An 18,031-nucleotide genomic window follows, 5' to 3' on the forward strand; every position below is an offset into this window, starting at 1 on the left:
TACTTGACCTCTCAACGGCTTTTGATACCATCGACCATGGTATCCTACTGCAGCGACTTGTGGGGTTGGGGGTGGGAGGCACTGTTTTACAGTGGTTCTCCTCCTACCTCTCAGGTCACTTGCAGTTTGTATGGGCGGGGGAGCAAAGGTCCACACCGAGGCCCCTAAATTGTGGGGTGCCTCAGGGGTCAGTTCTCTCCCCCCTGCTCTTTAACATCTATATGAAGCCGCTGGGTGAGATCATTCGTGGCTTCGGGGTGAGATATCATCAATATGCTGATGATACCCAGTTATACATCTCCACCCCAGACCATCCCAGAGATGCCCTTTCCATGATGTCCCATTGCCTGGAGGCGGTGCGGGCCTGGATGGGTAGAAACAGACTCAAACTCAACCCCTCCAAGACTGTGTGGCTGTGGATCCTGGCATCTCGGGTTTCAGAGGCCCCATCACTTTTGATGGGTGGGGAAAAACTTGCCCCCGTTGATAGGGCTTGCAACTTGGGTGTCCTCCTGGATGCTCGGCTGTCCCTAGAAGACTACCTGACGGCAGTGACCAGGGGGGGCCTTCGCACAGGTTCACCTGGTGCGCCAGTTGCGCCCTTTCCTGAACCGGGATAACCTTTGCACTGTCACTCATGCCCTGGTTACTTCCCGCTTGGATTACTGCAATTCCCTCTACATGGGCCTGCCCCTGAGATGCACCCGGAGTCTCTAGCTGATCCAGAATGCAGCCACACGGGTTGTTATGGGAGCCCCTCGTTACTCCCATATAACACCTCTCCTGCGTGAGCTGCACTAGTTACCAGTGGTTCTCCGGGTCCGCTTCAAGGTGCTGATTCTCATCTATAAGGCCCTACATGACTTAGGTCTGGGATATTTGCAGGACCTTCTCCTGCCTGCCTCCCACCATCCTGTTCGCTCACATAGGGCTGCTCTCCTCAGGGTTCCGACGGCAAGCCAATGTCGTCTGGCGGCGCCCAGGGGTAGGGCGTTCTCTGTGGGTGCTCCCACCCTCTGGAATGAGTTGCCTACTGAGCTCCAGACAGCTCCTGATCTCCGCTCCTTCCATCGGGACCTGAAGACTTGGCTGTTCAAGCTGACTCTGATTCTGGGTTTTATTATTTATTATTTATTAGTTAATTTGGTTTAAAATGGGATTTTGTTGTACATGTTTTTAACTTGTGTTCACCGCCCTGAGTCCTTCTGGAGAAGGGCGGCATATAAATACATGAAATAAATAAATAAATAAATTTGAGCACTGTGTGAAAAACATGTTAACCAAGTCATTACACTGTCCACAAAAAATGTTGGTTGTTAAAGAAAAACTGCAAATAAAACATATACAACCCCCCCCCCAAAGATGACTTCCAGACTAAATGCGGGCTGTATATAATGATTGAATACAATGAGGGCTGTTTGTGAAAAGTCAGGTATTATTTCTGCCAAAAAGCACCTTTCCTCAAAAAGGTGCAGAGGTTTGTCAGTCCATGGCTCTAATTGGGGAGAGGAGGGGAAATAGAATTCTTACTCACTCCTATATTTAATAAAGCTCAGCAAAATGGGGATTAATAAAGGGGTTAACAATTCTAGCAGCAGGTTTTCCATTCAATCTGCCATGGGAAGAAATGAATGCAAAGCCAGACAAAGGAGGATTTTGTTTTACTTGCTTCTATACTTAGCATAGTGAATGAGGTTAAAGGCAGAGGTAGCCTACCTTTCTGTCAACTGGGCCTGAATGTGAGGGCAGCCTTGTGAATCTGACATCCACATCTCATGCCCTTCCGCTCCCCCAACATAAAGTCACATCTTCAGATAATGAGGAGTTGTGTCCTTCAGAAAAGCAATCATTGGAATGAAACATGATCCAAAGTCACCCTTGCTAAATTATCCATTGAGTAGCCAACATTTCTTTTTCAAAACTAGAATATCAAGTTTAACCAATTTCAGTCTTCATCTGAGAAAACTGTTGGTTTATTTGGTTGATGTCCTAAATGAGAATTGCTTCGATCCCTATGTTGGGAGCATTTATAAAGCATTGAGGGCTGTGAAAATATTTACAGACCCCTCACATCCTGGACATAAACTGTTTCAACTCCTACCCCAAAAATGACACTATAGAGCACTACACACCAGAACAACTAGACACAAGAACAGTTTTTTCCCAAACGCCATCACTTTGCTAAACAAATAATTCCCTCAACACTGACAAACTATTTACTAAGTCTGCACTACTATTAATCTTCTCATTGTTCCTATCACCCATATCCTCCCACTTATGACTGTATGACTGTAAACTTGTTGCTGGTATCCTTAAGATTTGTATTGATTGTTTCCCTATGACTATCATTAAGTGTTGTACCTTATGATTCTTGATGAATGTATCTTTTCTTTTATGTCCACCGAGAGCGTATGCACCAAGACAAATTCCTTGTGTGTCCAATCACACTTGGCCAATAAAGAATTCTATTCTATTCTATTCTATTCTCATTGGGGAGGTGTATTCACTCTTACCTTTGAGGAAGACATTGGAAACTGGAAGTCTTGGAAAGCTAATTTTCCTTTGTTTGTCCATTTAAATTTATTGGGAGGAATGAGCTGCAATTTTGCAGAAGAAAGGCAGAGAGGCGAAGCCAGTACTGTGCCTTGAAGATACTGATGATCAGAAATGGATATTAGATGAAGTGGGACAAAACACACCATGCATTTTCAAATAAAAATATCATGGTCATTAAGCAAAAGGATTCTTTGTCAGATTACTTCCACATGGACATCATAACATTTTATCTGACCTTCATAGGAAATCAAAATTAAAAAAAAAATTAGACTTTAAATTTAGGGGTTAGCTCCCTACAGGAGGTAAGCTTATTGTTGAATTGCACCACATACAGTTCATTTGCCTGACCTATCTTGAGGTCTTCTGATCCCTTGTGTAGACTGCACAATAACCAATAAGGGCCTCTGGTGAAAGACTGAGACATCTAGAGTTTTATGATTCATCCTTCAGACTAAATTAATTTTAACAAGAATAGTATTGCCTTTCAATTATTTTTAGCCTCTTACATAAGAGGCTTCCTAGTTCTTGTATAAAATAGAAACATGTCCATTGAGTTTCTGAATCCAAGGCTTAAAACAAGCACTGCCAAAGAAACACATTAAGAATAATAGTTCTAGGTGTGCAATAAAGAAGAACTGCAATTAGGTACAATTCAGGTTTTAGTCTAGTATCTCAGCCAACTTTTTGAAGGAATCCAGTTGCAAAAGGCTGCTATTGAGAATTTAAGTAATCTTTCAAGAAGATAAGGAAAGGCAAAGTTTTGGAGAGGCAGTTAAGAAAAAGATGCAATGATCCCTACTTACTTGTAAGTCAATGCCATTGAATTCAATTGAGCTCATTATAGATTTTACCAAAGGAATTGATTCTTCTCTTTTCCTCTATAAACATTGGTGGGATGATCTTTGGAGTGGACCCGGGGACACAGAGGAAAAAACTGAAGAAGAGACCAAGAAGAGGAGTCTCATTGTGAATAGCAATGTACTTAGAATCTGTATTTTCAATAATTTTTATATGCACAATTAAAGGAAAGATTTAATAAAGACAGGATGGCAAGTGGAATTGAAAAACATAAAATGGGATTTGAAAAGGAGTTATGTACAAATAATGAGCATGAAATTGCAAAAAGTTTGTTAAGATTTGGAACGGAAGTTCAGGATTGTATGATAAAATGGACCATCAATTTTGAATATAATATATGGGAAAGAATGTGGGTAAATGGGATAAAATTTATATTGAGTTGTAATTTTAAAGAATTTAAAAATCTAATTTAATTTAAAAGAATGTTTTCGTAAAATGAGATATTGTTGGTACACGCCACCAAAGAAACTGTCAAAAATGTATTAAGGTATCTCAAATCAACATTTGAAATATGAAAAACTTGAATGGACATTTTATCACGTGTGACATATCTGTTGAAAAGCCAAGACATTTTGGATGCAAATATATATATAATGAATAATAAAGATTAATATTGCAGAAACCAGAACTTTTTATTAGGGCTTATGGTACTGAATTAGAAAAGATTAATGGAAATTTAATTTTGTAAGTAATAACTGAAGCAATTTCCTTTCTGAAGGAGGAGACAAGTGGTGCAAAAATGTGAAAAATAAATAAAGTAAAAATTATATGCACAAAGATGGAAGAGTATTGAAATACCCACAGTGGAGGAGTGTTTGTAAAATTGTCAGAATTAGCAGAAACAGCAAAACTGACCTATTTTGTCAGGGAGAAAGCAACAAGTTTTTTAAAAAGTTAAACTTTTTTTAAAAAAAGACTGGAAAACTTTTGAACTTTATGAACTTTTTGCTAATAGAAGAAAATAGAAGAAAAAAGTTTGAAGTGATTGTGAAAATACTGTGAAATGATGATTTTTGGATTTAATGTTTGAAAAGGATGAGAATTTTATATGAGGTTGATGGAATTTCTGGAAGAAATATCCGGAAGAGGCTGAGTTTGTAAATATCCAATGAAGAGAAAGTAGGAAGTTATTATTTTTCAGAACTTTAGCTTTCTTTTTTTCTCTTTTTTCTTTTCTTGCACCTTTAGATTTGACATTTATTTTACTTTAAATTTGTAATAAATATAAATAAGTGAGTATCAGTCTTCTTTAATAATCATAATCATATGCAGGGGAATAAATGTTTCTCCCAAGTGCCTTGCATTACAGGTAGTCCTCAATTTACAACAGTTTGTTTAGTGACCATTCAAAGTTACAACGATACTGAAAAATATGATTTATGACCGTTTTTCACAGTTATGACCTTTGCAGCAGCTCCATGATCTTGTGATCAAAATTCAGATGCTTGGCAATTGGTTCATATTTATGGCCGTAGCTGGGTCCCAAGGTCACATGATCCCCTTTTGCAACCTTCTGATAAGCAAAGTCAATGGGGAAGTCAGATTCACTTAACAACCAGGTTACTAACTTATCAACTGCAGTGATTCACTTAACAACTGTGGCAAGAAAGGTTGTAAAATGGGACAAAACTCACCTAACTAATGTCTCACTTAACAAGAGATTTTGGGCTCAATTTTGATCATAAATCGAGGAGTACCTGTACGCTGTATGTTACTCCTGTCTTTTAAGCAACTCTTTCATGCCAGCAATAATTGCCCTGCTCATGTTATAGCAATAGCACTTAGACTTATATACCGCTTCACAGTGCTTTACAACCCACTCTAAGCGGTTTACAGAGCATATTTCCCCCAACAATTTGGGTCCTCATTTTACCCACCTCGGAAGGATGGAAGGATGAGTCAACCTTAAACCTGGTGAGATTCAAACTGCCAAATTGCAGGCAGCCGGCAGGCAGCAGCAGAAGTCTGCAGTACTGCGCTCTAACCACTGCGCCACAGTAGCTGCAACCATTCACTTCACAGCCACATAAATCCTAAACCTCTAATACTGGAGTGATATAAGTCAGAGCCTGCTGAATGGAATTACTTATGAGGACACAACAGGGGGGAAATGACAAAAGGAGCATGTTGCAGGGATGAAATGCTCCCAGTTCGGACCGGTTTGGCCGAATTGGTAGTGATGACGGCCGGTGGTTTGGAGAACTGGTAGTGATGGTGGCACGAGCCTCCGCCGACCCGCCCGGTCATCGTTACTTCCTGGTTTTAACCAGGAAGTAACCTGTTTTTTACCCTCTGCGCATGCGCAGAAGGGTTTGCATGTGCGCAGAGGGTCTGTGCACCCATGTGACACGTGTGGGGGGCGCATGCACTTCTGAACCGGTTGGGAAGGTAAGTAGATTTCATCCCTGGCATGTTGGGAACCTAATCTGCCTCTGTGGTGTTTCAGAACATCAGGTATATGTCTTCCTCACAAAGTCTCTCCTTCCACTAAATAGCGTAACTTTGTCTTTTAAAATGAGAAGGAAGTTGGGAACCAAGGCCAGAAAAAGCAGCCTCGGAATTATCTGACTGGTGGCTTCTGGGATCACCTGCAGGTGGGATCCAGGAATAGTCAAGGCTGAGGGAAATCAGGCTCTCAATTATCTTAAAAAGAATAAATTAAAAGCTATAACTAGCTATGACTATATTACTCAGGAGAAATTTACATTTTCTTTTCCTTGTGGTGCCAAGTCTAATTTATGTCTCTGAGATTTATTTTATTTTTCTTTAAATTTGTATTGTTTTTATGTATGTTGTTTATCTTCAATAAAAACATTTTTTTACAAAAATGAAGAAGTCCAAGTTGCCTCTCAAATTCAAATTCAAGTGGGTTGGAAAGCATGAACTGGTGTCACCTACGTTGTTATGCATGTGTATGAAAGTAGGAATCTGTAAGCTAAAGAATTTTGCATTTTATATTTGAATGAATTGGGAAAACCAGAGATGAGAAATACAAACACTCTGCTAGAGAGAAGTTCCCTGAAGGTTGGAGTCTAGCATGAATCTGAAAAGCTTTGAAGACAAAACCTCTGGTCGCAGTGACAGACCCAGACTGGATCCTAGAAATTTAAAAGGTGCAGAGGCTTGCAGAAAAAAAGTGGATACGGTGTGGTATGATCTGTTGCAAGTAGTAAACTGATTAATGCGGTGGGAATTTTTATTTTTTTAAATCCCATTTTTATTATGTTTATAAGTAACTCAAGACAAATGAACATACCTAATTCTCCTTCCTCCTCCTGTTTTCCCCACAAGAACAACCTTGATTGGTTGAGTCACCCTACTAGCTCTGTGATTAAGGCAGGACTAGAACTCACAGTCGCCCGATTTCTAGCCTGGTGCCTTCTGCACTAGACCAAATTGGTCTTTTGGATACATAAGAGGTCTGTGGGTTAGAACAAGGAGATAGAATCAAGAATTGAATAGGTGATGGATGAAAATGGACAAAGTACAAAAATTAAGAGTTCAGTATTAAAGTATAAAAGGTGATTTATTCTTATAGAGACAATAATAAAGGTTGAATAGAAAAGCAACATGAAAGAAGAGAAAATAGGTTGAGAGTAAAGGAAAGATTCTTCTGAGCCATGGTGGCGCAGTGGTTAAAATGCAGTACTGCAGGCAGTTCGAATGTCACCAGCTCAAGGTTGACTCAATCTTTCATCCTTCTAAGCAGGGGTGGGTTCTACTTACCTTTACTACCAGTTTGCAACGGAATCACCTCTGCGCATACGCAGATCACTGATGATGACATCTGGGGTGGTGGGCGGGGCCTCCTGCCGGTTTTACTACCGGTTCTTACGAACCAGTCCGAACCGGGGGCAACCCACCACTGCTTCCAAGGTTGGTAAAAAGAGGACTCAGATTGTTGGGGGCAATATGCTGACTCTGTAAACAGAGAGGACTGTAAAGCACTGTGAAGCAGTGTATAGGTGCTATTGCTATTGCTTCTTGCATGAAGTTGCAAACTTAAAGAGAAATGAGAGGGATGTGACAAATTTAAAGGACAAAAGGGAATACATGTCTCTATATAGGGATGTGGTAAAAATAAAGATAAGAATAGAAAACTAAGCAAAGACTGAGTGAATGGCATTAGCATAACTTAATTTAAGCTCTATCTCAGAATAACAGAAAACAGAGTTGGAAGGCACGTTAGAGGTCTTCTAATCCAATCACCTGCTCAGGTAGGAAACCCTATGCCATTTCAGACAAATGGTTGTCCAATCTCTTCTTAAAAACCTCCAGTGTTGGAGCACCCAGAACTTCTGGAGGCAAGTTGTTCCACTGATTAAGTGTTCTCACTGACATAAAATTTCTCCTTGCTTCTAGATTGGTTCTCTCCTTAGTTTCCATCCACTGCTTCTTGTTCTACCTTCAGGTGCTTTGGAAAATAGGTGGATCCCCTCTTCTTTATGGCAGTCCATAGATATTGGAACACTGCTATCATATCACCCTTAGTCCTTCTTTTCATTAAACTAGACTCAATTCTTGCCGCTGTTATGTTTTAGCTTCCAGTCCTCTAATCACCTTTGTTGCTCTTCTTTGCACTTTTTCTAGAGTCTCAACATCTTTTTTAAATTGTGGCGACCAAAACTGAATGCAATAATCCAAGTGTGGTTTTACCAAGGCATTATAAATAGGTGTATATCCTCTTTTCTCCTGCCCTTAACTCTTTGCCTTAATGTTTCTTACCCCTTTTCTGCACTCTGCAGGGGGTTCTTTAACCCATAGTGTGATGGGTATGTAGAGCCTGTATGCAGGAGCCTGGAGGCGCAGCAGACTAATAGCCTGTTATTAACATTCAGCTGCCTGCAATTACTGCAAGTTCGAATCTCCCCAGGCTCAAGGTTGACTCAGCCTTCCATCCTTTCTAAGGTAGATAAATTGAGGACCCAGTTTGTGGGGGCAATAAGCTGACTTTGTATAAATATACAAAAGTATGAAGGCTATTGCTTAACGCATTGTAAACCGCCCTGAGTCTCCGGAGAAGGGTGGCATATAAATAATAATAATAAAAAAATGTAGATACAAGAAAGCCTCAGACAAATTGAGAGTTCTCTGTCAAACCAGAAGCATAAAGCATAATGTTATATGTTATTATTACATGCAAGATTATTGCATCCAAGCACTGAATTTGTGGGCAGGTTTTTTTTTCCTATTTGGAACATTGATGTTTAAAAGGATTGTTACTATGGAAAGGAGTTCTTCCTCATTATGAAAAACATTGCAGATGATATCTGGAACAGTTTCCTTTTCCATCTCCATCCTCAGAAACCAAACTCTGCAATACACAAGAGATCACAAGAGACTATTCCAGGAGGATCTGATAGTTTCCAGCACCTTTGACTGTTTTTCTTTTTTTTTTTCATATCATGTGCAGGAAATCAAGTACAGATGAAATGAATGAAAACAGTGAATGAATGAATGAGGAGAAGCCAGAGAAGCTGCAGGTGTTTTAAAATATTTATTTGGGGAGAAAGGTTCCGCCAAGAAACTGTATAAACAAGATTCTCCCTAGCAAAATCCCTGGAGGGTAGCCAGCATTTGCTTGCATGGAAACCATGCTCAGCAGTCATAGAGGCCTCCAGAAAAGGGGGGGGGGCAGAGCCAATATGATAGCTCTGATGTGCCCACTGGTTGTAATGGACCACAACTACAATCCCCAGTAGGGCCATAATTGGAGCTGCATCCAAACATGTTGAAAGAACCAGGTCAGAGGAGATTTCTTTTTTCTGTTTGAGTGTTCATTGCCCTTCCCCTACAGACACACCTCCTCGTTTCAACGTCTTGCCAGGACTGGTTCTAGCTCCTTCTGTGCATCTCCTAGCATCCCCAGCGCTCATATTCCTTCCTACCTTTCAGCCACAGAAGGATGTGGGCTGCAGCTCCGACGAAGGACATGCGCAACATTTGGCTTCAGCTTGAAGCAAAGCGCACTCACCCCCCCTTTCTTTCTCTCTCTCTCTCTCTCACACACACACACACACACACACCCTTGACTTGGAGAAACGCGGAGGGCGGGAGGGAGGTCGGGGACATACTCTTAGCAACTGAGAAGGGGGAACCGATTTGCTCTTGGTTCCCCCGCGACGCGGGGCGGATCTAACAGGGGCCGCCTCCTCCGAGGCCTTCTCATTGGTTGCTCAAAGATTCCCGTGCCTCCCGGTCGGTCCGTTAAATGGGGCATCATTAGAAAGGAAAGCCCGATTTCGGAAAGCGCGGAGTGGAGAAGTGTTGGTTAGGAGCGCGTGCCGGCAGGCTGGCCTGCGGAAAGGGTTCAACGGGCCACAGGGAGGCGCGCTATATACGCGAGTGGATTATTCCTTCCCCAAAACCTCACCGACGGCGCCTGGGACGCCAGAACAGCGGACGCCGCGCGGGGAAGTGGCGCCCCGCAGGACTCGAAAGGCCGGAGCTTAGACGCAGAGGCGTTGGGGAGGCGGGAGCCTGGCCTCGGAGGGTGGCGGAGGAAGGCTCCATGATTGGCAAGGACGGCAGAGTTGAGCCGCTGCTTTGCCAGCCTCCGGCCTCCAGCCTCCACCGCCGGCTCTGAACATGGCTGGCTCTTCTCCTCCGCGTAAGTAACTGTCTTCGGGGCTGGGCTGACTCATCTCCTCCCGCCCTTTGGCCGGGCCGCAGGTGAGCCGCCTCCATTGTGCGGCCAGACAGCACCTGAACCCGCTGGGCTAGGGCTAAGCGCCCGCAGTTGCCCTTCGGCCAACAACTCCGTCGGCTGCTGCGGATCGCTCCCGGCCGACGCCCGCTCCTTTTTCTCACGCTGCGGGGACGCGGCACGCAGCCTCTCGGCTCCTTTGCTGCGGTTGCCGGCCTCCCAGCTTGCGTGGCTGGCGCCGCTTATCTAAGGCAGAGATTTCGGAACGAGGAAAAAGCGCCCCTAGCCGGGCGGGGCAAAAAAATAATAATCGCATTTCTACGAGTAGTTCTTAAGCCTCAATGCTGCCTTTTGGGGCTCGTGTGAGCAAACGCCGAAGGTGCCTAGTTCGGGCTTTATTAGCCATATCCGCCTTCTCGGCTTTCAATCACAATATGGCTTTCCGGCGAGGAGCTGCAGTATGACTGAAGTGGGCAAAAGGGGCGGGGGAGGCGGCCGCCCAGGGTGGCTGGAAGCGGGCCGAGGAGGACGGAGCGCGTGAGCGTCTGGGGGCTTTCAGGCGAGGGTGTGTTCTGCGGGAGGGAGGCCGCCGGGGGAGGGAAAGCCGGCTGGGGAAACCGGGTTTCCCTATGAAAAGGGCCTGGGGGCTGGGTGGGAAGGGAGACTTGGAGAGGGCTAGCCGGAGAGGGGCGGGGACGCGTTGGAAAGACCCTCGAGAAAGCTGGGTTTCTATGAGGTGCGCCTCGGCGGCCGGTGCCTGGGATTCTTTTTTGGGGGGTGGGGGTGTTCTGAACTAACCTTAGAAAGGCGGGGCGACCTGCATTTCAGTGGGACAATTCATCCTGGGGTGGAACTGCAGTCGCTCGGTTTCCCTTGAACGCACTCACCCCCCCCCTTACCCCCCCTCTCCATAAGAGGCTCTCGCTCTCGGTCTTTCTAACAGTCGCGGAGAACCAGGCGCCGAAGGGCTTGCATTTTAGCCCTCCGTTCCCCTCGGGGCGGGGCGGCTGGAGAGGAGCGACGGTGAGGGGGTTTAGGAGGCAGGCGCTATCAGGCAAGAATTCCGATTCCCGGGGTGCTTTGGCGGGAGAGGAAGGCAGGAACGGGTAGCAAAGCTCCCGGGGCAGGTGGCGGCTGCCGCCGCCGCCGCCTTCTTAGCCAGGTGAGTTGATCAGCAACGTCAGATCCGAGCGCCTTTGCTTTTGTTTTGCCTCGCAGCTGCTTCGGCTGAGTTTCCGCACGAGGATGCACCGTGATGACTGCCACAAAGCGGGGACAGCATCTCGGGCGGCGCGAGCAGCACCATCTTTTCCAGCAGCCGCCGAGAGCTCGGTTGTAATGGAAACTGGGGGCGATGCCAGCACAGCCCCTCCGCGGAGGGGAGGCGACGGCGAGTTAGCAACTGCTGGTGTAGCAGAAGCCGCCGGTTTCCAAGCCGCCGCCGCTCGCCCACCGGCTCCTGCGGGGGGAAAGGATATGAATATGGATGATGGGCCAGGCAGCGCTAGTCGAGGCGGCGGCGGCAGCGTGGATCCTGCTGCAGTGCCGAAAGGCGGCAGAACCGCGGCCCCCGCCCCCTTTCCCCGTGTGCCTTACGCCAAAGATCCCAAAACAGCCCACCAGCGCTTTCTGCGGAGGAGTGTGGTGGATTCCGATCAGGAGGAGCCCCACTTTGAACCCGCGGAGCCGCAGCAGCAGCAGCAGCAGCCCAAGAAGATCCTCATCCTCTCCAAAACCAGGCGGATAATCGCCGAGAAGGGGAAAGCGGGGCAGAGGCCTGTGGTGGTGGAAGAGACGCGACCGGGAGAGGAGCCCGCCGGCCAGGTGAAGGGGGTGGCCGCCGAGAGGCTCTCGGCAGGTGACCAGGCGAAGGAGGGCGGCGGCAAGGAGGATGCCGGGAAAAAAGAGGTGCCCGAATCTTCCAAGGATCAGGCCAAGTCCAAGAAAGAGGAGGCCGAAGAAGAGGAGGAGGAGGCTGATATGAAGGCGGTGGCCACCTCCCCCGATGGCAGGTTCCTAAAGTTTGATATTGAACTTGGCAGAGGATCTTTCAAAACGGTCTATAAGGGGCTCGACATGGAAACATGGGTTGAAGTTGCTTGGTGCGAACTTCAGGTAAGCCCCGTCAAATGTCTTGCCTAGGCTTAAATGCAGTAGGCGCTGGGGGACAAAGTGCATATGTCATCTATGAAAGGTTTGCTGGAACAATCTCCACAGTTTATCCTCCCGGAGCTAACTATAGCTCAGTGTTTTCATTGGTTCCATCCTTCCTCTCTCCTCCCCTGCCCCCCACTCCCGGTTATGCATACACCCACTCCCCCTAGGGTTAACCCCTTATGTTCTGGGTTTTGCTAAGGACAAACTACTTTCCCTTGTCCTGTGTTTAAGATCAGCAAATTTTAGGAGGTCTGCCAAATCATAGGGCCTTTGAATAACCCTTGTTTTATGCTGCTGTTCAGTACTATTCTGAACTTAAAACTCTTGCTAAATTTAGCAGGGCAACACAGAAAAGTAATTATTTCAGAGAAGTAACAGCATTTACAATGTCATGCTGACCTATCTGTAGTATATACTACTACAACTCCTGAATCTATTTATTTGTAACCTTCAGTTGGGGGAAATGGGAAGTTTGAGGGGTAACAATCCCAGATAACTCAAATGTGTTAATTTACAGAATGCCAGGATCCATGACTCCTGGTGGATTGAAATTTGGGGAAGTTGTGGCTATTTCCAATACTACCACGTCTTCCAACTATACTTCCCAGAAACCTTAGGTTGCATGACTCAAGGGAAAATTAGGGGGCCATACCCTCTTTGCTGCATCCTCTGCAGCACCCAGTTGGCACCCAGTTTGTTGGTGCCAAGAGGCAAGTGGCAGGAGAATGTACCAATTACTGCTTTTAATATGCTTATACAGTACAAGTGAAGATGGCAATATTTGCTAGCATTATGTCTGTGGCACAATAAAGGTAGCTGATTTGGAACCAAGGTTGAAATTTGAAATCTCTTAATGGTGATGGCAATGAGGTAAGTCTGAAGGAGCAACTTCGGTGTTTGCTGGGGTGCACCATCAGTCAATGGCAGAGCCCTCTCTTTCCTTGTAGGGAGGGGCTACTTGGGGTCATGACAGGATGGGAATTGGGAGTGGGGTGCAGTTTTATTTATGGTCCAAGTTCCCTTTGTTCTCACCCCAGCAAAGTCACAAAGCAGTTCTGCAGGTCAACTGAAGAGGAAGGAGTGATGTTCCCTGGCAGCTTCCCTCAAGTAATACCGGTATCAATTTGGAAGCCAGCAGGAAATCAGAAATCTGTTAACACTACCCTTTTGCCTATCCATTCCATTACACCCCCTCTCCCAGCAAAGTGGCAGGTAGTTCTGCATGTCAGCCAAGGAAAAGGAATGATTTCCAATGGTCCCTGCCAGCTTCACACAAAGTCAATGGGGAAGCCAGTAGGAAATCAGAAGTTGCTCTTGCTCCCATTGCGTGTTTCCCGTGCTTCCCGTGATTATTCTGATGCTGTTTAGATGAAGAAATATTTCTGAAAGGATGACCCAACAGATCATGGGTTGCCTAGTATATGATATTTTCAAAGTGATAAATCCTATTCTTTATGCAGTAGCAGGCTGTTTTGTTTTAATTGTAGAATGTGTTACATATAGGAAAGACAGGCTCGTACATGCTTATTCAGAAGTCCTACGGAGGTGAGTAAGTTTGCATACTTGAGTGAGAATAATGGAGTAATAATGGGAAAAACCAATCATTGGTTTGTTTAGACTTGAATTAATTCAACTTTAAAATAGCCTGAATGAATGAAGAAAATTGAATGTTGATGTTTCTGGAACTAGTTGTATATATAAAGGGATTGGTTTATCATTTCTGTTTTAGACACAATAGTGCCACTTTCTCTCATTAAAAACTTCTTTACTTAGTTGGTAAAAGGAATGACTTGTCATTAAACTTCTACTGAAATGCTGGCTGATGTTTTATTTACTGAAGTCACAAAGCTGTGGCTAATGCTTATGTTAAATTATATGAAAACATGACTGGGTGATTACTTAAGCATCACTTTTTTAAAAAAAAACTCTGATGTGTTAATCTAGGCAATATTTTCTTTAGCACGATGAGAATTTTCTATACTTTGGTGGTAATATGTGCGTATATATGATGAAGAAATCACTTGTCAGCTCTGTTTTGCTAACCCATCTACCTATAATTACGAACTGGTCCCAAGATTGCCATGAAAACAGGCTGGATTAATCACATTTCCAAGAGACAGTAAAAGCATCCTTGGGGGATTGTCTCACAACTGCTGTTTCTTCCAACACAATATGCATCCTTCCTGCCTGATAAATCCCTATCTAAGTAGTAATTGCAAATAAATTTCCTGTCCTTATAGATAATTATTCTTTTCCTGCCCCATTTACTTTTTGTAATTAGAACACTTGAAAAGACCAACTTCAAAAGTAATTTGGCTGGCCCCAAAGCTACAAAGTTCAGCCCTTGCATTGGCTGATTAAGAGTGTCAACACAATTTTTTGTCTCTAAAACATCTCTTTTGGAAATCAGATTATCCTTACAGTATACTTTTATGACCTTCTTTCGATGTGATAATAAAACAGTATTATGAGGAATAACTTGGATGAATTGTGCACACTTTTGTACTTCACCATCTTCAATATACCCACTCAAAAGATTCAGATGCATTTTGTTTGAAGACAAAGTTAGTGTTAGTGCTGGGTATCTCATAAACTGCCTTGTGAAGATGGAAGAAAAGGAAATAGGTGAATTTCTAATTTATTTGGCCTTGTTCTTATAGAATTTTGGTTTATATAATTTCTATAATTTTTATTGATTATTAGCTATCAAATTGTTTTTTACTCCTAGCAACCACATAGATATCTCCATGGGCAATCTATTTCTAATCTAGTCTTTCAGATCTTCCAGTGATGCACTCATTACTACTGTAATTGAGTCTGCCCACCTTGCTGCTAGGTTTCCTCTTCGTTTCTCTTCCACCATTTCCAACATTAAAGACTTTTTCAGAGAGATAGAATTTTGCCTAATGTGACTGGATCTCTACGGTTAGAGCTAGTGAAATGTTTCTGCATGCATGTATGTATGTATATACACATAAATGAATGATATAGTTCAATAAATTCAGTAATATTTCCATAGTCATAGGCTGAATAACATTATTGCACTGAATAATTGAATGTGTTTGTCAATTCCTCTAGTAAGATGAAATGTGTTCCAGCCATGTAGAAATTATTGCAAAAGGAAGCATTTTTATTTGAAAAAGAATCAGCCAGTAGATTTTTGACAAGTGGTACTTGACAGTATTGTTCGGCCTTGTTTATCAGTATTTGTGCTCAAAAACTGTGTCTACTCTTCCTTTAGCCCTCTGGCTACAGATAGGCTAGACTCTGGAAGTACCTGGCAACAATGCAAGTCACTTTTATCCTTAAAAGTGAGATTTCCATTTTAACATGCCAGAGATTGTTAAGGAGAGTCACAAGGCCCATCTCTCAACCCTCATAAAATGTGAAACTCATTTTTCTCTCTGTAGACAATTCAGAAGAACTCTCCACTATGGTCTTGTACATTAGAAGAGGCTTGGGGAAGAGCCCCATTGATTAATTAAAAATAATCACAGGGCCACAAAGGGATACCTGGGATGATAGTCAGCTGTTCTGCAGCTAGCAGAACAGTGGATGTACTGGAGGAGATTCAGCAGTGAGGTTGGGAGGTTTGGAGGCATTCAGCAGTATGTTTTTTGGGGTGGCGGTGAATTTATTGTCTTGATAAAACCCCGGAGGATCGCACAAGTCTGCTTAGCAGACTGCTTGTTGTGCAAATCTGCATTAGAAGCAGGTGGCTGTCAGGAAGTGACTTATGACTAGATGCTGACCTCTTAACAATTTCATTGGTAAACTTTGTGTGTGTCTTAGGAATACATGGAGCTAACAATATGATACTTTCCTTTGCGTAAGAGTTGACCGAGGCAAGAAGATATAATTTTATTGGCTTCATCATTGCATTTGGATATCTATAAGTTGAGTGGGGATAGTGTGTAATAAAGCTTCAAATGTGTTATTATAAATAATCTTTGTATGCATGTAATCACATTATAATTTTACTGACTTGTGTGAAATAGATAAGATATGCCCAAAAAATGTAATGTGTGAAGCTATGTTTAGGTTTCTGTTGCCTAATGAAATGTAATTGGTAAAATAATAATGCTACCTTAAATGTGTCCTTTGGATTGAATATATCATGTCTCAATATAGATTCAGTGTTTAAATAAGCAAATAGCTAGCAGCTTATATTTAGATTTTGTGTATAGCTGAGATGTTAAATATTAAGGGAATGTTCAGGAATATGATGTAGAAAGAGCTATATTCCTTTTCTCTTAACTATTCTTTCTTCAGAATAGAACATTTTCACATGTATCTTACATGACTTTTGATGTTTTTCAGAATATTATGTTGATATCATTTGTTAAAAATACAACACTAATTTCCTTTCACAGAGAAATGTTTATTTAATTGAAGATAGTGGATTTATTTAAGAACAAAGATTTTGCCATATGAAACTGTTTTATAGGCTACTTTAAAATGTTATTTTTATAATATACCATAACTCTTTGAAAGCAAGATACAATACATTATTCAGCCATTTATCTATTTCTGAAGTTTTGTGATTAGACAGACAATTTCTCTGTCAATACCCGCTTCTTTGAGTTCCAGTGATTGTATCTAGCTATAAACGTTTCAGTCACTCTTTTTAAACATTATCTTTGATTTTTCATTGTCAGATCTTTTCCTGATCTTACCTTTGCATTATATAGTATGTCCAAGATATTTAATCTTTAGCTTTATTAGTAATACTTCCAGTGATCAATCTGGCTTTACTTCTCCAAGAATTAAATGATAATGACTGTGTGCTTATTACAGTATAGTATCACTTTCTGAAAATAAGCTCCTGTGGTCTTTGGGAAGCTATACCGTATCAGGGATGAGAACTTGATCAGAATAATATATTTACCTTTAGGAAAGAAAGATCTACCCTTTCAAACCACCTTGTTGCAGGAATAAAATCCTTTGGCATCCTTAGTGTTTTGAATTTAGAAAGTAAAAATGTAGCATTGGATAATCATAGTGTTAATCTTCTTGTTAGTCCTTCAGCTCTGGAGCTAGTTTAATACCCTGGGTGGAGAGAAATGCAGCCCCCCCCCGCCCCCCCCAAATTAGTACTACTATATCCAGAGTGCAACAAATCCAGATAATCACTAGATAATGGCGAAGAGAGCTTTCTGTATCCTTTTGTTTTTAACAACCAATCATCTGGATTTTTGCAGCCCAAATATGGTAACCTGAGGAAAAGACTTCAACTCACGTTTCCCTTGAATAGTAACATTGCTTTATAACTCTTGTAAACACAGTAGGGACACCAGAGAAATCCAAATAGTTATACTTAATGGCATCCAAGGGGCTAATGTTGAGTAGCAGCAGATATTTAGGACAGGAGGCGAGCAGTCATTTGGCTGGAACGCTGATGTCCATATTTAGGGATAAATCAAGCAAAGCAGCTACATAAGGTAGTGCATCTGTTTCTGTCATAAGAAATTGGAACTGTGAGGGATAGTAAGGTCTCAGGTGGTGAGTTTAAAATGAAAGACTTTAATAAAGAAGATCTTTCCTGAATACAATTAAAGCATTAAATTGATAAAGAATATAGAGGGGTCATTTTTTTGGAAACATGAAATTAAGCTATTGTATTTTTTTGTTGTTGTAAAACGAAAAATGCATTCCCCAGTTTAGGAATTGAATGTTCCCGTTTTTTGAAGGCATAATGTTAAGCAGATGAAAATATTTTAGGTCTTTACCCTACTAATCTACTCTGGTTATTGATCTTCTGCTTTGCTTTATGTGTCAGTTTTCTATTTATCAGGGAGGTTTTTTCATAATATG

General features: G+C 42.7%; 1 protein-coding gene across 1 annotated transcript in view; it reads left to right on the forward strand.

Moving 5' to 3' along the window:
• Positions 1–10,751: 10,751 nt before the first annotated feature.
• The window catches only part of WNK2 (WNK lysine deficient protein kinase 2), a 101,927-nt gene continuing 94,647 nt past the window's right edge, over positions 10,752–18,031 (forward strand). The window contains exons 1-2 of the mRNA XM_070936977.1: positions 10,752–10,796; positions 11,279–12,175. Coding sequence (XP_070793078.1) covers positions 11,306–12,175 — 870 coding nt within the window. The 5' untranslated portion in view covers positions 10,752–10,796; positions 11,279–11,305. The remainder of the gene's footprint in view (positions 10,797–11,278; positions 12,176–18,031) is intronic.

This window comes from Pituophis catenifer, unplaced genomic scaffold (genome assembly GCF_029215685.1).
Source record: "Pituophis catenifer annectens isolate HBS135680 unplaced genomic scaffold, rPitCat1.0.hap2 SCAF_2, whole genome shotgun sequence".
NCBI classification, from domain to species: domain Eukaryota; kingdom Metazoa; phylum Chordata; class Lepidosauria; order Squamata; family Colubridae; genus Pituophis; species Pituophis catenifer.